At 51.5% G+C, this 25,924-nt stretch overlaps 1 protein-coding gene across 1 annotated transcript in view; it reads right to left on the bottom strand.

The window, feature by feature from the left end:
* The window catches only part of LOC142297112 (uncharacterized), a 189,542-nt gene that overhangs the window by 123,562 nt on the left and 40,056 nt on the right, over positions 1-25,924 (bottom strand). The window contains exon 6 of the mRNA XM_075341378.1: positions 24,987-25,110. Coding sequence (XP_075197493.1) covers positions 24,987-25,110 — 124 coding nt within the window. The remainder of the gene's footprint in view (positions 1-24,986; positions 25,111-25,924) is intronic.

Raw genomic sequence — 25,924 nt, 5'->3', positions numbered from 1 at the left:
ACAGTCCACTCCATGATGGCGGAGTGGACGTCGGAGAAGAAGGGCCTGGCCGCAACCATTCTGGAACCACCTCTACTTCGGATGCCTGAGGAGCGGGTAAGCGACCCACGCCCCCATGTCCCTGAGGGATCGGTCGATACGGCTGAGGGGCCCAGCCTGCTGCCGTCCACCACGCCGCCTCCCTCTCTGCCCCTGCCCGCGGCCAACACCCCGACCAACCCATTACCCCTGTCACCGGTAGCAGAGCCCGCAGAGTTTGTGGAAAAAGGCCCGAGCCTTACCTTTGTCACCATCCTGACACCCCTCCCGGTTTCCATCCCGGCTGCAACAGAGGCGATCTTCGACCCGAAGCCAGCACCGCAAATCCCGATGCGCGCTCCCAGACACCTGGCCTCGGCAGAGGCACGGCGGGGATGTAGCTGCCAAGCGGCAGAACAGGCCACATCACAGCGGGGTCCCTCATTGCTGAAGGTGCCGGTCGTAGCCGGCACGGAGGGATTCCAGCTGGGCCCGTCCCCCACACAAGCTGACCAGGAGCAGGTTGAAGATGCTCCATACTGGGAGCGGCAGCTACGGCAGCTGCGCCACGAGATCGCTGTTTAAAGCTAACAGTTGAATCGGTAGCGGTTCCCGGTTACCTTGCTGTCGGTCCCCATTGGGACCCTGTTGATGTTCCAGTTGGCCCTCAAGATTAAAGAGTCCGGTCGGAGGAGCAGTCGTACCCGCACCGCCGGCAGCTGAAAATGGAGTTCTGTGGGACAGTGTCACCCCTGAGTGAGGGTGGCATTGGGGGCTCGTGCTGTCCGGTGGTGGACTGTGGGAAAGCTGCAGGAGGAAGCTGTAACTGAGTCAAGTGTTGTGGATAGCCCCTGGGACCCAGCTGACAGTCCCCGTCGGGACCCTACAGCAAGTCTCCGTTGGGACCCTACAGTTTTGTTTGTGGTAGCCCGTTGGCTATGAACAGCCCCATCCCCGTTGGGACACGTCCTGTCACGTTTGTCACCTTGCTCCCCCTCGCTGTTAGCATGAGGAACTGCTCATGAACACGGCCCAGAACTTGCAGGCCAACCCAGAAACTATCTGTAAATAATGTCCCTTCCTGCCCCCGGCCATGCCCCTTCCCGCACTGCCAGTCTCCAGACAGGCTGATTGGAGGAAGGACCCGCAACAGAGCAGGCTGGGGTCCGGTCACCACCAGGATCGGTGACCATCCTCCGGGGTCAGGGGTCCCCCTGGACGTGGGGCCCCCTGAATGACAGTCGGGTGCGAGACACCGTACCCGTTCCCGCTTGGGCAACCTGAACTGGGTTCTGCTTTCCAGACAGGGGAAGAGGGGTGCTGCCCGTTTCTTAGGGGCAGCATCAAGGGGCAGCATCAAGGTTGAGGTTGTTTGGGCGGGGAAGCGGAAGAAATGGGACCCGCTCGTTATTATTAAAAATGTTATTATTCATGTTTGCAACGTTTAAGTGACATGCCTCCCGTAAGGGAAGATTTGAAATGCATACTGTTTTGTTTTTATATTTTTCAGAAAAATAAAAACGGTGGTGGACGGGCAGCCCGCGGACGGTCTCCGTTTTACCAAGGGGGAGTGTGACGCCCTGGACCCCAGGGGTCACAGAACACCAGCACACACATACCCCCCCCTCCCCTGGTAGGGAACATCCATCAAACAAAAACCCTTGTTGCCCCCCCCTCCAGGGTCTGATGTCCAGACCAGGTGGGGCGGAGCCAGGCGGTTGGCCCCACCCACCGAGGAGTTCACAGGCCTGGAGGCGGGAAAAGCAGTCAGTTTAGTTTTGGAGGTTGAGTTGAGAGGAGTGAAATGAAGTGAGAGACTGTGAGTGTCTGGGTCGGAGCCCAGGCACAGTCAGCAAGGTCGGCAGACGGTGGTGGCCGTCTGCAGGAGTTAGTGGATGTCTGCGGAACCGTAGGATCGGGGTCGGGCGGTGGCCCGCCGGTACAGAACAGGGGAGCGGAGTGAAGCTAAGCACCAAGGCAGGGTACTCAGACCCCGACTAGGCTCGGAAGCCGCCGTAACGGTCAAATTCTCTGATTGCGGTCTGGACCTCAGGGGTTCATTCCCACCCAAGTCCCGTCAGAAGGCAACAGCCCAACCCGTCCGGATAAGAGCCACCGCCAACGGCCAGAGATCCAAGGGCCAGCGCCTGCGGGCAAAACGGGCTCTCCCGACACGTACAAGCCGGGGAGCGGACCACCCGTGGGAATCCATAGGGGTCAAACACTTACACACAGGTGCAGGGAAAGACAGCTGCCACCAACCCGTCCGGGGCCCCGTTCATCCAGCCGTTTGGTTTACCAGAGACTCTGTCATTGACTATCTGAGTGAGTACACCAGTGCCATCCAGCACAGCGCTGCACCGCTGTCCCGCATTCGCGCTGCCTCCCCGCATCGGCATCTGCACCTATCCCCTACTCACTAAAACACCCCCCAACCGGGGCCCTGGGACCAACAGCCCCTACCCACGGAGGGGCCAACACCTCAGCTGCTCTCCGCCATCGCTCCTGGGAACCCCCGTCACCAGCAGCGGTGGTGCTCACCATCACCACAACCCCGTGGGTGGCATCACAACCAACATCCCACCACCAAACCTTCCCCCTTTTCACTCGTGGGCGAGGAGGCGCTGCTCGCGCCCCCAGGTCCGGCCCCGTGCTTGAGCCACCGAGGAGCAGAAGCACCGGACCCGAGCGTCAGAGATTCCCCAGGCGAGCGGCGTTCCCCAAAAACCCCTATCCGCCCGCGACAATCACAGGGCAGGGGGGAGGGAGCAGTGTAGATCGGGGTGGGGGTGCGGGAGTGGAATTGGACAGCAGGGGGAGCGGAGGACAGCAGAAGGGAGCAAATACTACCGGGCAGCGCAATGATAGCTGGGGGACATTTCAGTGAAGTGAACTTGGTCACCAGCGCTGCAGGAACGGAAACCCGCCATGACACATATGGTGTGTCAAAGGTCGGGAAGGCACAAACTTTCATGACACATATGGTGTGTCAAGGGTCGTTAAATAGTTAAGGGATTACATTTTTTGGGGATTTTTTTTTTTAGTTTTGTTTTTTAAATCTTGCTTGTGCCACAACTTTCCAAGAGTCATAACGAAGGGAATTTTGTTACTTACCGTAAATTCCTTTTCTTCTAGCTCTTATTGGGAGACCCAGACGATTGGGGTATAGCTACTGCCCTCCGGAGGCCACACAAAGCACTACACTAAAAAGTGCAAGGCCCCTCCCCTTCTGGCTATACCCCCCCGTGATATCACGGGTTCTCCAGTTTTAGTGCCAAAGCAAGAAGGAGGAAAGCCAATAACTGGTTTAAACAAATTAACTCCGAGTAACATCGGAGAACTGAAAAACCGTTCAACATGAACAACATGTGTACCCGCAGACAACAAAAAAATCCCGAAGGACAACAGGGCGGGTGCTGGGTCTCCCAATAAGAGCTAGAAGAAAAGGAATTTACGGTAAGTAACAAAATTCCCTTCTTCTTCAGCGCTCTATTGGGAGACCCAGACGATTGGGACGTCCAAAAGCTGTCCCTGGGTGGGTAAAGAAATACCTCATGTTAGAGCTGCAAGACAGCCCTCCCCTATGGGGAAGCCACTGCCACCTGCAGGGCTCTTCTACCTAGGCTGGCGTCCGCCGAAGCATAGGTATGCACCTGATAATGTTTGGTGAAAAAAATGTGCAGGCTCGACCAGGTAGCTGCCTGGCACACCTGTTGAGCCGTAGCCTGGTGTCGTAATGCCCAAAACGCACCTACGGCTCTGGTAGAATGGACCTTCAGCCCTGAAGGAACCGGAAGCCCCGCAGAACGGTAGTCTTCAAGAATTGGTTCTTTGATCCATCGAGCCATGGTGGCTTTAGAAACCTGCAACCCCTTGCGCGTACCAGCGACAAGGACAAAAAATGCATCAGAGCGGCGCATGGGCGCCGTGCGGGAAATGTAGATTCTGAGTGCTCTCACCAGAACTAACAACTGTAAATCCTTTTCATACCGGAGAACCGGATGAGAACAAAAGGAAGGAAAGGGTATATCCCGATTAAGAAGAAACGCGGATACAACCTTAGGGAGAAACTCCTGAATAGGGCGCAGCACTACCTTGTCCTGGTGGAACACTAGGAAGGGAGCCTTGAATGACAGAGCCGCCAGCTTAGACACTCGCCGAAGCGACGTGATCGCAACCAGAAAGGCCACTTTCTGTGACAGGCGCGAAAGGGAAACTTCCCTCAGAGGCTCGAAATGCGGCTTCTGGAGAGCAACTAGTACTCTGTTCAGATCCCATGGATCTAACGGCCGCTTGTACGGGGGCACAATATGACAAACCCCCTGTAGTAACGTGCGCACCTTAGGAAGACGTGCTAGACGCTTCTGAAAAGAACACGGATAGTGCCGAGACTTGCCCTTAAAGGGAGCCGAGCGACCAACCTCTTTCCCAACCAGATTGCAGGAGGGAAGGCAAAGTAGGCAATGCCGATGGCCAGGGAGACCCTCCCTGAGCAGAACACTAAGATAAGAATATCTTCCACGAGTTGTGGTAGATCTTGGCAGACCGCGGCTGGCTAGCCCGTCTCATGGTGGCAATGACGCCGTGCTCACGGTCGACCGACGGTGAGATGCCACAGATCACGGTACCACGACCTCCCCGGCCAGTCTGGGGCGACGAGGATGGTGTGGCAGCAATCGGTAGCTGGAACTGTGACCAATCCTGAGCCAAGGCGCCTGTCGCCAGAGCTCTTTGATCGTAAGACCGCGTCATGAAAATCGGGACCTTGTTGTTGCCGAGAAGCCATGACGTCGACGTCCGTCTTCATCCTGCGTCTACAGAATTCTTGCAAACAAACGGGTGCAGAGCCCATTCCCCTGCGTCCACGCCCTGGCGACTGAGGAAGTCTGCTTCCTAGTGTCGTACGCCCGGGATGTGAACAGCTGATATGGTGTATGCTCTGTCTTCTACCCATAGCAGAATCCGCCGGACCTCTTGGGAGTCTTGTCGACTGCGTAGTCCGCCTTGGTGGTTGGTGTATGCCACCGCTGTGGATAGTCCGACTGAATTCGGATCTATTTGCATTCCAGCCACTGCAGGAAGGCTTGCAGTGCAAGATACACTGCCCAGAGCTCCAGACCACTGAGTTGAAGAGTGGACTCCTCTGAAGATGGTCTTTGACCGTCTGGAAAAGCTAAAACTCGCCTCTGGATGAGGCGCCTCCTTGAAGGAGAGACTGTCCCCTCGTCTGTAGTGAACGCTGTTTGTCCAGCGGAAGCTTCACTATCGCTGAGAGAGTGTGAAAACTCTCCAGGAGATGCCAGCGATTGGGTTCAACCTTGACAAGTTGAAGACCCACCCGAAACTCTGGGAAGGGTCCAGCGCCATGTTCAGGTTGTGTTGGCATGCTTGTAAAGGAGAGTGCCTTGACCAGTAGATTGCCCAAGTAAAGGATCACAGAGTGACCGTGAGAGCGCGGGACTGCTCCCTCTGCTGCCACGAACTTGGTGAACACCCGTGGGGCTGTCGCCAGCCAAAGGGTATGGCTACGAAACGAAATATTCTCGTCTTTAATAACGAATCGTAGCCAACGCCGGTGCCTCGGAGCAATCGGCACGTGTAGATAAGCATCCTGATGTCTATTGAAGCTAGGAAAACTCCTTGAGACAGAGAGGCAATGACGGAGCGGAGTGATGCCATCCGGAACCGCCTGGTTTTCACGTGCTCGTTAAGCAGTATAAAGTCCCGAACGGGACGGAAGGAGCCGTCCTATTTTGGCACCACGACCAGGTCGGGGCAAAATGCGTATCTGGTTCCTGAAGAGGAACAGGGATTACGGCTCTTTCCTGAGGAAGGAGACGGAGATGTCTCTGAAACGCGTAGAATTATGAAATAAAGGAAATCTTTTTCATCTACAGCATCAGTGGTTTTTAGCGCGGCATTTAAACCGGTTTTCTCTTTACCTGACCTATATTTTATATACTGCATTCCGGGGCCGCTGCTAAACCACAAAAAGGCACTCACATGCGATCATAAGGAGTTGTGACTTGCACAACCCTACCAGGTGAGTGTACCTCTTTCTGTCTCTCTACCCTCATACCGGGTAAGACCCTATTGCGCTTTTTCCCCCTACAGCTCTACTAGCATACAAGCATGACAGTAAACACTGCAGCCAATGCAAGTCAAGCAGCATTGAAAACTTGTGCCGTAGCACCATTGCTCTACTGCTGCTTTTGTCTGTTTATCTGGGCGCATTAGCCAAGAATAGCGACATACAGTGAATGTATATCATAACAATAAACCGTGCAGCACATGCAAGCGAAGCAGCATTGAAAGCTTGTGCCTTAGCACAAATTGCTCTACTGCTGCTGTTGCCCAATCTGACAGTAAACACTGCAGCACATGCAAACGAAGAAGCATTGAAAGCTTGTGCCTCAGCAGCATTGCTTATTTGCTGCTGTTGCCCAGAATAGCGACAGTACAGTACAGTGCATAGCATATCAGCACACAGCCCAAAAGCCCACTTCAGCATTAGTGGTGTCAGTTGCTTACCGCCCGCACAAGAGCGGGTGCGAGGTCGCCCAAAAACCTGTGACTGGTTCCGTTCTCCCAGAGTGGAAACCATAATGGCTGCCGGCTTCTCTTCCCCGTCCTGTGCAGAGGGGCGGGCCGTGGGCGAGCCCCAGCCAAGAGCGGGAACCCGGCGTCTCACTGTGTTCAGTGAGAGGGGGCTGGCGAATGCAAAGCAGACTCCAGCTCCCTGCGCTGAGCTACTGTACAGCGTCCCGCCCCTCCTCTGACTGGCAGGGCTGGGGCGGGAACGAAACGAAAACTAGGCCGCAAAGCCGGGGACTCTAGTAATAAGCGCGGCCGTCCCATGTGCACGGCCGACGCCGAAGTCCCCCGGCGCACCACAAGTCCCAGCCGCGCCACAATGTAAAAAACAACCAGCAGCGGCCGGCGCGGCCGTTTTCAATACATAAATTCACTCAGCAAAGCTGCAGTGAATAATAGCACGAGCGCTCCGCGCTGTTGTCCCCGGCGCACTAACACTCCCAGCAATGCTGGTGTGTGTGGGCGCGATGTGCATGGGAACACAGAGTACCTTGATGTAGCAGGGCCCTGTCCCTGACGATACTCAGCTCCATATCCAGCAGGTTCTTTTGGGTCTGTGGATGGAGCTCGGTCTGTGCCTGGAGACCGGTAAGATCCCACTTCACCCAGAGCCCCTCATGGGGATGGGGAAGGAAAACAGCATGTGGGCTCCGGCCTCTGTACTAGCAATAAGTACCTCAACCTTACAACACCATCCACGGGTGAGAAGGGAGCATGCTGGGGGCCCTATATGGGCCCTCTTTTCTTCCATCCGACATAGTCAGCAGCTGCTGCTGACCAAAATCTGTGGAGCTATGCATGGATGTCTGACCTCCTTCGCACACAAAGCTAAAAACTGGAGAACCCGTGATATCACGGGGGGGTATAGCCAGAAGGGGAGGGGCCTTGCACTTTTTAGTGTAGTGCTTTGTGTGGCCTCCGGAGGGCAGTAGCTATACCCCAATCGTCTGGGTCTCCCAATAGAGCGCTGAAGAAATTTTCTATTTTAGGATCTGGGGCTGTGTGAGGGCTTATTTTTCGTGCCCTAAGCTCTTGTTTGTGTTGATATTATTTTGGGGTACATACGAGGTTTTCATCACCTATAACATTTTTTATTTTCTGTTGCAGCGGCCAAAAATCTACAATTCTGTCGTTTTGAATTTTTTTCTGTTTACTAATTGGAGTAATTTATTTTATCTTTTGATAGATCGAACTTTTCAAACGCAGCGATACCAAATATGTGTATTTATTATTTCTTAATTTTTAATGTGGTAAAGAAGGGAATTTTGTTACTTACCGTAAATTCCTTTTCTTCTAGCTCCTATTGGGAGACCCAGCACCCGCCCTGTTGTCCTTCGGGATTTTTGGTTTGTTTGCGGGTACACATGTTGTTCATGTTGAACGGTTTTCAGTTCTCCGATGTTACTCGGAGTGAATTTGTTTAAACCAGTTATTGGCTTTCCTCCTTCTTGCTTTTGCACTAAAACTGGAGAACCCGTGATATCACGGGGGGGTATAGCCAGAGGGGGAGGGGCCTTGCACTTTTTAGTGTAGTGCTTTGTGTGGCCTCCGGAGGGCAGTAGCTATACCCCAATCGTCTGGGTCTCCCAATAAGAGCTAGAAGAAAAGGAATTTACGGTAAGTAACAAAATTCCCTTCTTCCAAGACGGAGGGTCAGGTCTGTGATCAGACTCGCTGCTCCCCGGCACGAGAGGATTCTCCATTTCCAGGATGGAGGGTCAGGTCTGTGATCAGACTCGCTGCTCCCCGGGACGGGAGGACTCTCCATTTCCAGGATGGAGGGTCAGGTCTGTGATCAGACTCGCTAATCCCCGGGACATGGAGGATTCTCCATTTCCAGGATGGAGGGTCAGGTCTGTGATCAGACTCTCTGCTCCCCGGGACGGGAGGATTCTCCATTTCCAGGATGGAGGGTCAGGCCTGTGATCAGACTCACTGCTCCCCGGGACGGGAGGATTCTCCATTTCCAAGACGGAGGTTCAGGTCTGTGATCAGACTCACTGCTCCCCGGGAAGGGGAGGATTCTCCATTTCCAGGATGGAGGGTCAGGTCTGTGATCAGACTCTCTGCTCCCCGGGACGGGAGGACTCTCCATTTCCAGGATGGAGGGTCAGGCCTGTGATCAGACTCACTGCTCCCCGGGACGGGAGGACTCTCCATTTCCAGGATGGAGGGTCAGGCCTGTGATCAGACTCACTGCTCCCCGGGGCGGGGAGGATTCTCCATTTCCAGGATGGAGGGTCAGGTCTGTGATCAGTCTCGCTGCTCCCCGGGACGGGAGGACTCTCCATTTCCAGGATGGAGGGTCAGGCCTGTGATCAGACTCTCTGCTCCCTGGGACGGGATGATTCTCCATTTCCAGGATGGAGGGTCAGGTCTGTGATCAGACTCACTGCTCCCCGGGACGGGAGGACTCTCCATTTCCAGGATGGAGGGTCAGGCCTGTGATCAGACTCACTGCTCCCCGGGACGGGAGGACTCTCCATTTCCAGGATGGAGGGTCAGGCCTGTGATCAGACTCACTGCTCCCCGGGACGGGGAGGATTCTCCATTTCCAGGATGGAGGGTCAGGTCTGTGATCAGACTCTCTGCTCCCTGGGACGGGATGATTCTCCATTTCCAAGACGGAGGGTCAGGTCTGTGATCAGACTCGCTGCTCCCCGGCACGGGAGGATTCTCCATTTCCAGGATGGAGGGTCAGGTCTGTGATCAGACTCGCTGCTCCCCGGGACGGGAGGATTCTCCATTTCCAGGATGGAGGGTCAGGCCTGTGATCAGACTCTCTGCTCCCCGGGACGGGAGGACTCTCCATTTCCAGGATGGAGGGTCAGGTCTGTGATCAGACTCTCTGCTCCCCGGGACGGGAGGATTCTCCATTTCCAGGATGGAGGGTCAGGTCTATGATCAGACTCTCTGCTCCCCAGGACGGGAGGACTCTCCATTTCCAGGATGGAGGGTCAGGTCTGTGATCAGACTCTCTGCTCCCCGGGACAGGGAGGATTCTCCATTTCCAGGATGGAGGGTCAGGTCTGTGATCAGACTCGCTAATCCCCGGGACGGGGAGGATTTTCCATTTCCAGGATGGAGGGTCAGGTCTGTGATCAGACTCTCTGCTCCCCGGGACGGGAGGATTCTCCCACATTGCTTAGTTGAATAATGTTCAACATTCAACTTCTGATCTGTGGTCTATGTTACATTATATGGCAATAAGAGATTTCTAAGTCCTTACATTCTTGGTTTCATTCCATTTTACACAGCAGCCCAACTTTTTGGGGAATTTGAGCAGTATTACCATAGTGGAAGACATTGGTAGTATAACTAAACCTCTCGATTACAGGAATATTATCAACCAACATGGGTTTTATTACCCACCTTATACACCTCAGGGATATCAGCTTACTAGAAAGTACTCATAGTATACTAACCCAATAGACGCCAAGGACAATTCTGATAACCTATTATTACCTGCTAGAGACCAGAGGTGTTGTATTGGACATTAATGACTCTGACGTGTGGGGCCAGGGTAACCAGTCATATATTGTGGTTATGATTTTAGTAAAATGTTCCATAACCCAACGTCTCACATTTGGTCATTAGACTCTTGCATTTCATAAGGAGTCTACCATAACAATATATAACAGAATTCTCAGAAACAACAACTTCTACACAATACAGAAAATAAGACTATTTACCGGCTTCCACCTCCTCGGGGAGATCTTCCTTGTCTCGGTTCCAGTCAACCTCTTTGCTGTATTCTGGCTTGAAGAAATCTCTCAGTCTCTGCTCGTACGGTGCCAGCCTCAGGTGCGGTGGGGGTCGGCGCCCCGTTTCGGCAACATGAGCCACGGCTTCACTCAGCTTCTCATTCATTTTCCGCTTAGCATCCTTCCACCTCTTCTTGACTTTATCGCTGGTGCGTGAAGCCACCCCTACTGTGCTCACCTCGTTGGCTATGGCCTGCCACATGGCATTCTTCGCCATATTGGAGGTAATATCAGCTTCGTTGCCAAAAAGCTTGGAGTAGTTTTCTATCACCAGGTCCACAAGGACATCGAGTTCCTTCTCAGTGAACTTTACAATTCGCAGACGCGGGACTCCGGAAGAGGGAGATGAAGCCGATTGAGATCCGAAGGAGTTCGAGACCTGAGCCACGGGGAATTGTGAGGGCGACGCAGTATCACAGATATGCAAGATCGGCTCACCTGTATCTGTCATTTTGGTACAGAACAAAGTAAATTTTAGAGTTGGTGGGCACATTCACCTGTACAGAGGACAATCACTATTGAGACCACCATTGGTGAATCTGTCCTGGTGAGATAGTGTGAGGGGCCACAAACTATAACATCATATCAAAACGCATCAACTTTCAAACCTCAATCAAAAATCATACAAAAGACACTGGCAAGCCTCTGGTCCATCAACACATCGCTCTAATGATAGACACCATTTATGGATTACAGCACAGATAAACCACCATCCACTCTATTATGTCCTTACATTCTCTACTTCTATGGCCAACACTAACGTTTCATTACTAGACTGAGAAAGCGCAAGGAAGGAGAAGACAACCAAGGAAGAAGGTGAGCAACATACAATTGAATCTGGGATGTATAAGGAGTAAACCCATCTGTTAGAGATGACTACCAAGGAATAATGACTCTTGTGTGTGGTGGTCAGAGATTACTAATCCCTCAATGGAAGGGTTTCTGCCTCCATGGCTTAACCTAGCCACAGAATTGGTGACAACCTGCAGGTTGCTGTAACACTCCCACCCTCCCCCCAACATCCCGGAGATGACCTCTGAAGTGCTGTCTGAATACAGCAATAGTTGTAGAGTTATATGCAAATTAATAGCAGTCTAGCTTCACTAATGTGTTTAATCTCTCTTTTTGGGAGAAAAAAAAAAATATCAAACAAAAATGATAAAAAATTCATTGCTAGGTATATGCGAGTAATGGGCGACCAACAGTACACTGTGTGCAGAATTATTAGGCAAGTTGTATTTTTGAGGATTTTTTTTTATTATTGATCAACAACTATGTTCTCAATCAACCCAAAAGACTCAAATATTAAAGCTTAATATTTTTGGCAGTTGGAGTGGTTTTTTTTTTAGATTTGGGTATTTTAGGAGGATCTGTTTGTGCAGGTGACTATTACTGTGCAGAATTAGGCAACTTAATAAAAACCAAATCTATTCCCATCTCACTTGTTTATTTTCTCCAGGTAAACCAATAGAAATAAACATTTCTGACATGCAAAAACAAAACCCCAAAAAATGAATGCCCAATATCGCCCCCTTTCTTTCTGATGACACTCAGCAGCCGAACATCCATAGATTCTGTCATTGCTTGCTCTGTTTACGATCAACATTGCGTGCAGCAGCCACCACAGCCTCCAGACACCACAGCCTCCAGCCACCACAGCCTCCAGACACCACAGCCCCCAGACACCACAGCCCCCAGACACTGCTCCCAGAGGTGGACTGTTTTCCCTCACTGTAGATCTTACATTTTATGAGGGACCACAGGTTCTCTATGGGGTTCAGATTATGTGAACAAGGGGGTCATGTCATTATTTTTTCATCTTTTGGACCTTTACTGGCCAGCCACGCTGGGGAGTAGTTGGATGCATGTGATGGAGCATTGTCCTGCATGAAAATCATGTTTTTCTTGAACGATAACGACTTCTTCCTGTACCACTGCTTGAAACTGGCAGTAGATCTGGGAGTTGAGCTTCACTCCATCCTCAACCTGAAAAGGTCCCACAAGTTGATCTTTCATGATACAGCCCATACCAGTGCCCACCTCCACCTTGCTGGCATCTGAGTCGGAGTGGAGCTCTCTGCCCTTTACTGATCCAGCCTCTGGCGCATCCATCTGCCCATCAAGAGTCACTCTCATTTCATCAGTCCATAAAACCTTTGAAGAATCAGTCTTAAGATATTTCTTGGCCCAGTCTTGAGGTTTTATCTTATGCTTCTTGTTCAGAGGTGGTGGTTTTAAGCCTTCCTTACCTTGGCCATGTCCCTGAGTATGGCACACCTTGTGCTTTATGATACTCCAGTAACGTTGCAGCTCTGAAATATGGGCAAACTGGTGGCAAATGGCATCTTGGCAACTTCACGCTTGATTTTTCTAAATTCATGGGCAGTTATTTTGCAAATTTTTTGCCCAACACGCTTCTTGCGACCCTGTTGGCTATTTGTCATGAAACACTTGATTGTTCGGTGATCACGCTTCAAAAGTTTGGCAATTTCAAGACTGCTGCATCCCTCTGCAAGACATCGCACAATATGGACTTTTCAGAGCCCGTCACATCTCTCTTCTGACCCATTTTGCCAAAGGAAAGGAAGTTGCCAAATAATTAAGCACACCTTATATTGGGTGTTGATGTCATTACACCGCACCCCTCCTCATTACAGAGAGGCACATCACCGGATTTACTTCATTGGTAGTTGGCTCTCAGCCTATACAGCTTGGAGTAGGACGACGTGTATAAAAAGTATCATGTGATCACAATACTCATTTGCCTAATAATTCTGCACACAGTGTAATGACATGAACGCTGTTAATTGGGTGAAGTGACTTATTTAATGAAATCGGCTGCTCTTATTAATAGCAGGGCTATTATTGAGGTAATTAATTCTGAGAAGAGACAGGCGTCAATTATGACCCTTCTTTAAAAAGAAACCTGTCACCAGATTTGGGGCCTATAAGCTGCGGCCACCATGATGTAGGACGCGTCATGCACACCGGCTTCAGAAGAAGGAAGACCAAGATGGCCGAAAGAGGAGGCGCCAATTCCGGAGAACGGTGCCACCCATCTGACGCTGTGCACCGGAGCGACCGCCTAGGTGAGTATTATAAAGTGTTTTTTATGTTCTATACAGCGGCCTGTGTACTTATTTACAGCTAGTTAGATTGCTGTATATAATAGCCCACTGGTGGTGGCCGCAGTTTATAGGCCTCAAATCTGGTGACAGGTTCCCTTTAAAAAGGAAAGCAGCCAATGTTGGACCTGCTGTTTTTAGCCTTTGCTCAGTGAGTAAAATGGGTCGTTACAGAAATTGTATTGAAGGAGAGAGAACTTTGATCAAGAAGTTGATTGGGGAGAAAAACATGTAAAAAAGTATAGTAAATAATTGGCTGCTCAGCTAAAAACATTTCCAGTGCATTAAAAAAAAAAACCAAATCGCAAACAAAATCCAAAACGCGTGGTAGGAAAAGAAACCGACCATCCGCATAGATCCTAGAATAACAGGAATCGCAAAGAAGCATCCAATGATCGGCTCCAGGAAGATCACAGAAGATCTTCACTTACTTGAGTCCTGCAACCATCAGAAGACGCCTACGTGAACTCTAAACAAAAAACCCTAGTAGAGAACCGTTGCTGAAAAAAAGACGAGTATGGCCGCTCTCACATCAGCGGTATTCTGCCGCAATGCCGGATCCGGCACAAATGCGTTTCACTTCAATGCATTTCCTATGGACTTGTGGCAAGTTCCGGTCACATGTGGTTGCGTGCGTCATACCCAACCGCATGTGACCGGGACTTGCTGCGAGTCCAGAGGAAACGCATTTGTGCCGGATCTGGCATTGCGGCAGAATACCGCTGATGTGAAGCCCGCCTAAAAAAGGTTTTAGTTGGCCAAAAAGCACACTGACTGGCCTAAAGAGAAGAGGAGCCACATTGCATGGACAGATGAGAGAAGATAGTTCTAAAGGCCACTTTACAAGCTGCGACATCGCTCAAGCGATCTCGTTGGGGTCACGGAATTTGTGACGCACATCCGGTCGCTTTAGCGATGTCGTTGCGTGTGACACCTTTGAGCGATTTTGCATTGTTGCAAAAACGTGCAAAATCGCTCATCGGTGACATGGGGGTCCATTCTCGAATATCGTTGCTGCAGCAGTAACGATGTTGTTCCTCGTTCCTGCGGCAGCACACATCACTCCGTGTGACACCGCAGCAACGAGGAACCTCTCCTTACCTGCCTCCCGCCCGCAATGTGGAAGGAAGGAGGTGGGTGGGATGTTCGTCCCGCTCACCTCTGCCCCTCCGCTTCTATTGGGCGGCAGTTCAGTGACGCTGCTGTGACATCGCTGTGACGCTGAACAAACCGCCCCCTTAGAAAGGAGATGGATCGCCGGTCCCAGCGACGTCGCAGGGCAGGTAAGTATGTGTGAAGGGTCAGGCCGATGCTGTGCGCCACGGGCAGCAATTTGCCCATGTCGCACAACCGATGGGGACGGGTACCCACGCTAGCGATATCGGTCACGATATCGCAGCGTGTAAAGCGGCCTTTACTGGGTCTAAAGACAGTTTTTGAGACATCCCAGGAACACCGAATTTAGCCACAGAAACTGTGAAGACTGGAAAACATGGCGTAGCCATCAGATACCAGGCACCATGGACCAGTGTGAATGTATCAAAATACTAGAAGGGGGCTTGTTGCCTTATGCGGTGGAAGAAATTACTTTGAAAAGGGTGTTTCGCCAGGATGACCCCCGCAAGTGGGCAAAATCCTGGTTCCAGGACAACAAGGTTGATGTTATGAAGTCAGGTGTTGGTTGACTCCGCGCAGATGTAAAAGGTTATACAACCAAAAATTAGGTCAGTGACTAACAGAAAGGCAAAGTCTGGAAACAAATTTCAGTTTATACTGTGACTATTCGAGTTTGCAATTGAAGATATAGACACCGCTATTTTTTGGGAATAGCCTATTATTCCTTTTTTTATTTTGTTCATGGCTTCATTTGGAATGGAATGCACAGCGCTCCCAGTGCCTTTGTGTAAAAGGGAAATAAATGCTATTAGGAGGATTGAGCCTTTTCTCAGTTGTTCTAAACACAATGCTATTATTTTGCATATAACTGTTGACTATGGGATTGTTGAAAATAACCAAGTGCAGCAGTTTGGCACACAGCTGGTTAACCAAACTAACATCTCACTGCTCGCTTCTCCGGCCACCTTCGGGGGTCGCTCTCCTATTTATAGTCCTCTGCATATCATCAATTGCTCCATGTTCTGGTCGCAACTAGGCTTGAGACGATCCTGCACGTCCTGGGCGCGTTCTGGCCTAGTCACAGCCAGAAGATCTGGCCTAGTGTGCATGTCATAAGTTCACAGAGCACATTATGATTAGAGATGAGTAAACCTTAGATTTGGGCTCAGAAAATTTACATGAAAATCACCAAGGTGAATCAAAAGCGCTGTGCTCCTGTGTGAGTGAGGTGCAGCATTGTGTGCGCTGCGGTTGGCGTTTGTTTGGCTCAAATTTGGCTTACATTCAGCGATCTCAGGTGTCTTGTTAATGGAGATTTTACAAAAAAAAACAAAAAAGAAACAAAACCCCCACCCACCTTCGGAAATGTTTGGCTATGGGCTAAAAGCAAAACACTTCCAGAGGTAGGTGGGCGGTGGTTTTTTTTTTTTTTATTCTTTGTAAACAAAACATCTGAGAACACTGAATGTAAGCCAAATTTGAGCCAAACAAACACTAACCACACTGCGCACAGTGCAGGGCATCACTCACACACGAGCACAGCGCTTGACTCACCTTGGTGATTTTCATGTCATTTTTCGAGCCCATACTTAAGGTTCACTCATCTCTAATAATGTTGTCACTGCAACCTCATAACACGTATGCACAGAAGACATCTCAGGCCCCTGAAGTACAAGACACTAAATCCTGGGCCTAGCAGTGGCCAGAACTCCCAGTCTGGAGTGCAAGACACTCAATGCTGGGTCTAGCAGTCGCCAGAATTACCAACCTGGAGTGCAAGACATTCAATCCCAGGCCTAGCAGCGGCCAGAAGTCCCAGCCTGGAGTGCAAGACATTCAATCCCAGGCCTAGCAGCGGCCAGAAGTTCCAGCCTGGAGTGCAAGACATTCAATTCCAGGCCTAGCAGCAGCCAGAAGTCCCAGCCTGGAGTGCAAGACACTCAATTCCAGGCCTAGCAGCAGCCAGAATTCCCAAGCTGGAGTGCAAGACATTCAATTCCAGGCCTAGCAGCAGCCAGAAGTCCCAGCCTGGAGTGCAAGACACTCAATCCCAGGCCTAGCAGCGGCCAGAAGTCCCAGCCTGGAGTGCAAGACACTTATTCTCTGAAAATCTGGAGTTTCAGAGAAAATATACTTTATAGATCCAACTAGGTAACACAGCCGGAGACCAGACAAGTCTGGCTCTTCCAAGTGCTGCCGTAAATCACTGACAGGTCTCTGCGTACCCGGTTTCACCCGAAAATGAGCCCTAGCAGGATTTTTTTTGGAGTATTCTTAAAATATTAGCTCTACTCCAAAAATAAGCCCTAGTTGTGATTCAATAAAGGAAATGTCCAAAATACAGTAGGACTCTTCATCAAAGAAAGCAGACACCCCTAAAAGAAAATAGACACCCCTCCCCCCCCCAAAAAAAAACATTTGCACTCACCAGACCCCAAAAGAAGGGAATTTTGTTACTTACCGTAAATTCCTTTTCTTCTAGCTCTTATTGGGAGACCCAGACGATTGGGTGTATAGCTACTGCCTCCGGAGGCCACACAAAGCATTACACTAAAAAGTGTAAGGCCCCTCCCCTTCTGGCTATACACCCCCAGTGGGATCACTGGCTCACCAGTTTTAGTGCAAAAGCAAGAAGGAGGAAAGCCAATAACTGGTTTAAACAAATTCACTCCGAGTAACATCGGAGAACTGAAAAACCGTTCAACATGAGCAACATGTGTACCCGAAACAACCCAAAAATCCCGAAGGACAACAGGGCGGGTGCTGGGTCTCCCAATAGGAGCTAGAAGAAAAGGAATTTACGGTAAGTAACAAAATTCCCTTCTTCTTCGTCGCTCCATTGGGAGACCCAGACGATTGGGACGTCCAAAAGCTGTCCCTGGGTGGGTAAAGAAATACCTCATGTTAGAGCTGCAAGACAGCCCTCCCCTACGAGGAGGCAACTGCCGCCTGCAGGACTCTTTTACCTAGGCTGGCGTCCGCCGAAGCATAGGCATGCACCTGATAACGTTTGGTGAAAGTGTGCAGACTCGACCAGGTAGCTGCCTGGCACACCTGTTGAGCCGTAGCCTGGTGTCGTAATGCCCAGGATGCACCCACGGCTCTGGTAGAATGGGCCTTCAGCCCTGAAGGAACCGGAAGCCCAGCAGAACGATAGGCTTCAAGAATTGGTTCTTTGATCCATCGAGCCAGGGTGGCCTTAGAAGCCTGCGACCCTTTGCGCTGACCAGCGACAAGGACAAAGAGTGCATCCGAACGGCGCAAGGGCGCCGTGCGGGAAATGTAGATTCTGAGTGCTCTCACCAGATCTAACAAATGTAAATCCTTCTCATACCGATGAACTGCATGAGGACAAAACGAAGGCAAGGAGATATCCTGATTAAGATGAAAAGAGGATACCACCTTCGGGAGAAACTCCTGAATGGGGCGCAGCACTACCTTGTCCTGGTGGAAGACCAGGAAGGGAGTCTTGGATGACAGCGCTGCCAGCTCAGACACTCTCCGAAGAGATGTGATCGCTACCAGAAAAGCCACGTTCTGGGATAGTCTAGAAAGTGAAACCTCCCTCAGAGGCTCGAAGGGCGGCTTCTGGAGGGCAACTAGTACCCTGTTCAGATCCCATGGATCTAACGGCCGCTTGCACGGGGGAACGATATGGCAAACCCCCTGTAGGAACGTGCGCACCATAGGAAGGCGTGCCAAACGCCTCTGAAAAAAGACGGATAGCGCCGATACCTGACCTTTAAGGGAGCCAAGCGCCAAACCTTTTTCTAACCCAGATAGCAGGAAAGAAAGAAAGGTAGGCAATGCAAATGGCCAGGGAGACACTCCCTGAGCAGAGCACCAGGATAAGAATATCCTCCACGTTCTGTGTTCTTAGCGGACGTGGGCTTCCTAGCCTGTCTCATGGTGGCAACGACCCCGTGGAATAATCCTGAAGACGCTAGGATCCAGGACTCAATGGCCACACAGTCAGGTTCAGGGCCGCAGAATTCCGATGGAAAAAACGGCCCTTGGGACAGTAAGTCTGGTCGGTCTGGTAGTGCCCACGGTTGGCCGACCGTGAGCTGCCACAGATCCGGATACCGCGCCCTCCTCGGCCAGTCTGGGGCGACGAGTATGACGCGGCTGCAATCGGATCTGATCTTGCGTAGCACTCTGGGCAAGGGTGCCAGAGGTGGAAACACATAAGGGAGCCGGAACTGCGACCAATCTTGCGCTAGGGCGTCTGCCGCCAGCGCTCTTTGATCGCGAGACCGTGCCATGAAGGTTGGGACCTTGTTGTTGTGCCGGGGCGCCATTAGGTCGACGTCCGGCCTTCCCCAGCGGCGACAGATTTCCTGAAACACGTCCGGGTGAAGGGACCATTCCCCTGCGTCCATGCCCTGGCGACTGAGGAAGTCTGCCTCCCAGTTTTCTACGCCGGGGATGTGAACTGCGGATATGGTGGAGGCCGTGGCATCCACCCACATCAGAATCCGCCGGACTTCCTGGAAGGCTTGCCAACTGCGTGTCCCCCCTTGGTGATTGATGTATGCCACCGCTGTGGAGTTGTCCGATTGAATTCGGATCTGCTTTCTTTCCAGCCACTGCTGGAAGGCTAGTAGGGCAAGATACACTGCTCTGATTACCAGAACATTGATCTGAAGGGTGGACTCCTGCTGAGTCCACGGACCCTGAGCCCTGTGGTGGAGAAAAACGCTCCCCACCCTGACAGACTCGCGTCTGTCGTGACCACCGCCCAAGACGGTGGTAGGAAGGATCTTCCCTGTGATAATGAGGTGGGAAGAAGCCACCATTGCAGAGAGTCCTTGCCGTCTGTGAAAGGGATACTTTCCTGTACAGGGATGTTGACTTCTCGTCTCATTGGCGGAGAATGTCCCATTGAAGTGAACGCAGATGAAACTGCGCAAACGGAACCGCCTCCATTGCCGCCACTATCTTCCCGAGGAAGTGTATGAGGCGTCTTAAGAAGTGCGACTGACCTTGAAGGAGAGTCTGCACCCCAGTCTGTAGTGACCGCTGCTTGTCCAGCGGAAGCCTCACTACCACTGAGAGGGTATGAAACTCCATGCCAAGATACGTTAGTGATTGGGTCGTGACAGGTTTGACTTTGAGAAGTTGATGATCCACCCGAACGTCTGGAGAGTCTCCAGCGCAACATTCAGGCTGAGTTGGCCTGCCTCTTGAGAGGGTGCCTTGACAAGTACATCGTCCAAGTAAGGGATCACAGAGTGTCCCTGTGAGTGCAAGACTGCTACCACTGCCGTCATGACCTTGGCGAACACCCGTGGGGCTGTCGCCAGCCCGAATGGCAGAGCTACGAACTGAAGCTGGTCGTTTCCTATCACGAAATGTAGAAAAACATTGGTGCTCTGTAGCAATCGGCACGTGGAGATAAGCATCTTAGATGTCTATTGAAGCTAGGAAATTTCCTTGAGACATTGAGGCAATGACGGAGCGGAGGGTATCATCCGGAACCGCCTGGCCTCCACGTGCTTGTTGAGCAGTTTTAGGTCCAGAACGGAACGGAAAGAGCCATCCTTGTTTGGCACCACAACCAGATTGGAGGAAAACCGTGTCTTGTTCCTGAAGAGGAACCGGGATTACCACTCCTTCTGCCTGCAGAAGAGCATCTGCTCGGTGGGGAGGTGGGGACGTTCTGAAGAATCGAGTCGGAGGACGAGAACAGAACTCTGTCCTGTGCACGTGGGCACAATGTCCCTCACCCACCGGTCTGTGACCTGTGGCAGCTAAATGTCGCCAAAGGCGAGCGAGTCTGCCATCAACCGCGGATGCGGAAAGATGAGAGAGCTGAGAGTCATGAGGAGACCGCCTTGGCAGCGGTTCCTCCGGCTGCCTTCCTTGGGCGTGATTGAGCCCGGCCGGCAGCTGAGCCCCTCTGAGGCTTTTCAGCCCTTTTGGACGAGGACAATTGGGACCTGCCCGAGCCTGGGAAGGACCGAAACCTCGGCTGTCCTTCCAGGACAGCATTAATAGGGTAAGTCGCAATGCACACATTGCGAGGTTACGGACGCCCCTGCGGCACAGATGTACTTGTGCTCAAGACCAGCTGCACAAGAACAGCTGAAAAGCTTAGGGTGCCCATACGGCTGTGAATGCCGGAGCAACCGACACGCCGATAGCTTCACAGACAGATTTCAACCAGAGTCCATCTGTCTGTCAATGGCATCTGTAAGTGAAGTCCCATCTCCACTGCAACTATGGCTCTAGCCGCAAGCCTGGAGATTGGAGAATCCACCTTTGGACCCTGGGTCCAACGCCTGACCACGTCAGGGGGAAAGTGATAACGTGTATCCTTAATACGTTTGGAGAAAACGCTTATCTGGGAAGCATGGTGTTCCTGGACTGCTTCTCTGCAGTCAGCGTGGCCAGAACAATACTCTGAAGCTGACTCCTCCGCTGGGGGAGCTGAGGGAGAAAAGATCCAACATTCCATTGATGGACGCTATAGGATCATTCCTTATGGCGTCACCATCCGGTGTATCCGGAGTGAGAGCGGTGTCAGGATCAAAGTCCTGATGAGCCACGTCTACCTCATCATACAGAGAGCCTCCTGGGACCCCCCCGGTAAGTGAGGGTGGCCAGGGAGCAATGATCCAGATTGCCCATGGCCTGTCCGGACTGCAAGTCTCTATCCCATTGCAACTCCGTCCCTGTCCTTGGACAGGGTTGAGAGGTGGTTCTTTTGGCCACGTCAAGTAGAGACCCCGGCTGACCAAGTGCTACAGGGGAGCATTGCACCCAATGGGGAGCAGTGCCGTGGAACAGTATCACATGCAGCAAAAACAGCATCGAAAGCCTGTGTTGCTTATATGCTGCTGCCGACTTATAGAGCCAAGAATGGCGACCGTACAGTGCAATGTATATCATACAAGCATAAAGTACAAATGAACACTGCAGCACATGCAATACAAGCAGCATAGAAAGCCTGCTTTTCTGCTGCTGTAGACTAGCCATCTAGGGGAATATAGCCCAGAATAGCGACCATACAGTGCAATGTATAGCATACAAGCATAAGTACAAATGAACAACTGCAACACCTGCAATACAAGCAGCATAGAAAAAAACCTGTGCCTCAGCACCCTTGCTTTTCTGCTGCTGTAGTCTAGCCATTCTATGGCGAATATAGCCAAGACTAGTGACCGTACAGTGCAGTGTATAGCATACAAGCATAAATACACATGAACACTTCAGTACGTGCAATACAAGCAGCATAGAAAGCCTGTGCCGTAGAACTCATGCTTTCCTGCTGCTGGTGTGTCGCCATCTAAGAGGGCATATAGCCCGAAATAGCGACCTATGCAGTGTACTTAAATACAAATAGACAAACTGCGGTGTGAGGCAAATCCCGGGATATGAAGATGAATTATGACTCCAGTCATAATCCCTCATCACTCCCTGGCAGTGCCCCCTCCCTTCTTGTTCTCAGTGTTCCACTTACACCTCCATGGCCATGTCCTGTGATATGGAAATTAGGTGGCTTGGGGACAATGGACACAGGATGACTCCCTGCCGTGACCCTGTAGTGGGGGCTGCTAGCTAGTTAGCAAGGCTATGGAAATAGCCAGACAGAACGACTCCCGTAAAAAATGGTTCATATCTCGCAAGCCATATTTCCGATAAATATGGCAACCATAAAAATGGTGTCTCCGCATGCGGACGATGCTGGCACACCCTTTTTATGGGAGCAGGACATTGGGAAATGCCCCAGGCGTGATATCAGCCAATGGGGAACTGGCAGACAGGTCATGAGTCCCCTCGTTCTGTAGCTAAATTCATAACTGTCACAATGAGAGCATTGGCGTCCGCCTACGACGCTCCCAGGCAAAGTTATGGCCCATATTCCATGTTGTGGATTGTCCATAACTCAAGCCAGGGGTGGAGCAGTGCTCCCTCTGAGGTCACTAAGGTAGGAGGGGACCTGGATTTGCCCAGGTTGATAACCCTACTTCGGCCATTTTCCAGTGTTCTTTTCGCTGGGGGCACGTGTAGGAAACATCTGTGGGAAGGATCCTAGAAACCTGGGTACAGCGCCCCCCTGTGGCCAGACGCAACAAGGTAACTGCTGGAACTGTGTATGCCTGTTTGTAACCCATGCTTTGATTGTAACTGTACTCTGACATATGTATATTCTGTAGATTCCCTATTGTATATATTGTAGTTTCTAGTGTGCTTTAGGCTGATTAAATTATATAATTAATCTTGGGCTGTTCTGTTATCTCGATCTTGAATCCCACGTCTGTGTGTTCGGCTAATAGTTACCGTAAATCGGTTGGTGGCAGCGAATTGTGCCAAGGATTATTGTGGGGAGGCCAGTGAGATTCGGGGAGATTTTATATATTCCGCCCGCGGAGGTCGGGGGAATATATACCTTACTCTCACCGGGGACCCTTCAATAATCGGCATAAGTAGTATAGCGGCCTCCTTGCTTATGGTCGGGCAATTCCATAATTGGCCTGACTATAAGAGGGGCGCTAGAGAGCGCGTCACGTGCTCTGTCTGTCGGTCGGGAGGTATAAAGGAGGGGTGACCCCCACTTGTTACCCCCCGATTGTGACGTACTGGTAGCCAGCGCGGGGGATTTCTGAGTGACCCCCCCGGTGGTTTGTGACATGCGGTATTTAGTGTCAGCACCCCAGGTGCCGCTTACCGCCCGCCTATAAGCGGGTGTGTGGTCGCCCTGGTTGCCCAGAGTCCGTTCTCTCAGCTCGGGCTGCAGGAATGGCTGCCGGCGTCCTTCCCCAGCTCGTGTGAGTAGGGGCGGGCCGTGGGCGTGCCCCAAGTCAGAGCGGGAAACCGGCGTCCCACAGTGTCTAGTGAGAGGGCTGGAGCATGTAAATAAGGCTCCAGCCCTCGGCGCTGCTGATTGTACAGCGTCTCTCCCCTACCCTGATTGACAGGGTGGGGGCGGGAACGAAGCTGAGTTAGGCCGCAAAAGCCGGGGACTGGATTTATGAGCGCCGCCGCCGTAAAAGCGCGGTCGGCGCCAAGTCCCCGGCGCACTACAAGTCCCAGCCGCGCCGCCGCTCCCGGAGCGTCCGGCGCGGTAGTTCCCAATAAATAAAGTCACTCAGCTAGGCTGCAGTGACTGTAACCCTTTACTGTCCCCGGCGCACTAGCACCCCCAGCAAGTCTGGAGTGTGCTGTGCCTGTGTGTACGGGGACACAGAGTACCTGAATGGTGCAGGGCCATGTCCCTGAACGGCACTCCCGCTCCACATCCAGCAGGTTCAATGGGTCTGTGGATGGAGCCCGGCCTCAGGGCTTTGGGGCCGGTAAGATCCCACTTCCTCAGAGCCCCTCAGGGGGATGGGGAAGGAAAACAGCATGTGGGCTCCAGCCGCCGTACCAGCAATAGGTACCTCAACCTTACAAACCACCGGTGGGGTGAGAAGGGAGCATGCTGGGGGCCCCATATGGGCCCTCTTTTCTTCCATCCGATATAGTCAGCAGCTACTGCTGACTAAACAGTGGAGCTATGCGTGGATGTCTGACCTCCTTCGCACAAAGCCGAAAACTGGTGAGCCAGTGATCCCACTGGGGGTGTATAGCCAGAAGGGGAGGGGCCTTACACTTTTTAGTGTAATGCTTTGTGTGGCCTCCGGAGGCAGTAGCTATACACCCAATCGTCTGGGTCTCCCAATGGAGCGACGAAGAAAGGGGGATTATTTGACATCTCTGGTAATGCCTCACCGGCATAACAAATTATAACTGATATGAAACAGCAATCCACTGCCTCCACTTGTCAGGGAGATTGGGAAAATATCCCACCACAGCGGCCAACAATGGTCAGGACAATCACACAATTGACTAAAGATTAACGGATGAAATGATGGCGGCTTTGGAATCTAGGCTGATTATTGGATGCCTTCTGAGCTAATGTATAGTATATACACACCTGATTCCAATACCCAGGTAGATAGATTATACATATATATATTATATCTCTGTCCAGCTCCGCAATAACCCAAGAAAAGGAGCACTCCATTTGAAAAATGGTACAGTACTTACAGGACGGTGAATCTCCCAGAACTAAACCCTGGCTCCGGGCCATGATCCACTTTTACCAGGTACCAGCTGCTCCCACCTCCCTCCCCAGCAGAGCTCCACTGGAGGCAGGTAACTGAGATGAGGCTCAGGTACCAAAAATGAGAACATTCCTGATATTAAAGGATATCTGCCCCATGGAGGTCCCAGGAGCAGGATATTAACACCATATTTCCCAACAGAAAAACAGGTGATTGTAGACATGTGTGTGACATGTAGTGGTACGGCTCCATGACATCTGCTAATGCCGACCACAGAAAACAACAGCCAAGAAGAAAGAACGGAGGTTTCCACTAACCTGGAGATACAGACAGACGGCGCTCCTCCACCACAACATCCGAGTACAGATCCCGGTGTCCTTCTATATACTCCCACTGCTCCAGGGAGAAATACACAGCGACGTCCTGACACCGGAGAGGAACCTGACAACCAACGAGACAGACATGACCCAGAATCCTCCAGTGTACACTGTATAATCTCCCAGCAGTCTCCTCTCATCCCCCAGAATCCTCCAGTGTACACTGTATAATCTCCCAGCAGTCTCCTCTCCTCATCCCCCAGAATCCTCCGGTGTACACTGTATAATCTCCCAGCAGTCTCCTCTCATCCCCCAGAATCCTCTGGTGTACACTGTATAATCTCCCAGCAGTCTCCTCTCATCCCCCAGAATCCTCCAGTGTACACTGTATAATCTCCCAGCAGTCTCCTCTCATCCCCCAGAATCCTCCAGTGTACACTGTATAATCTCCCAGCAGTCTCCTCTCCTCATCCCCCAGAATCCTCCGGTGTACACTGTATAATCTCCCAGCAGTCTCCTCTCATCCCCCAGAATCCTCTGGTGTACACTGTATAATCTCCCAGCAGTCTCCTCTCATCCCCCAGAATCCTCCGGTGTACACTGTATAATCTCCCAGCAGTCTCCTCTCATCCCCCAGAATCCTCTGGTGTACACTGTATAATTTCCCAGCAGTCTCCTCTCATCCCCCAGAATCCTCCAGTGTACACTGTATAATCTCCCAGCAGTCTCCTCTCATCCCCCAGAATCCTCCAGTGTACACTGTATAATCTCCCAGCAGTCTCCTCTCCTCATCCCCCAGAATCCTCCAGTGTACACTGTATAATCCCCCAGCAGTCTCCTCTCATCCCCCAGAATCCTGCAGTGTACACTGTATAATCTCCCAGCAGTCTCCTCTCATCCCCCAGAATCCTCTGGTGTATACTGTATAATCTCCCAGC

This window comes from Anomaloglossus baeobatrachus, chromosome 3 (genome assembly GCF_048569485.1).
Source record: "Anomaloglossus baeobatrachus isolate aAnoBae1 chromosome 3, aAnoBae1.hap1, whole genome shotgun sequence".
NCBI classification, from domain to species: Eukaryota; Metazoa; Chordata; class Amphibia; order Anura; family Aromobatidae; genus Anomaloglossus; species Anomaloglossus baeobatrachus.
Note: the sequence above shows the minus strand (reverse complement) of the source record. Positions and strands in the feature narration are given on the sequence as shown.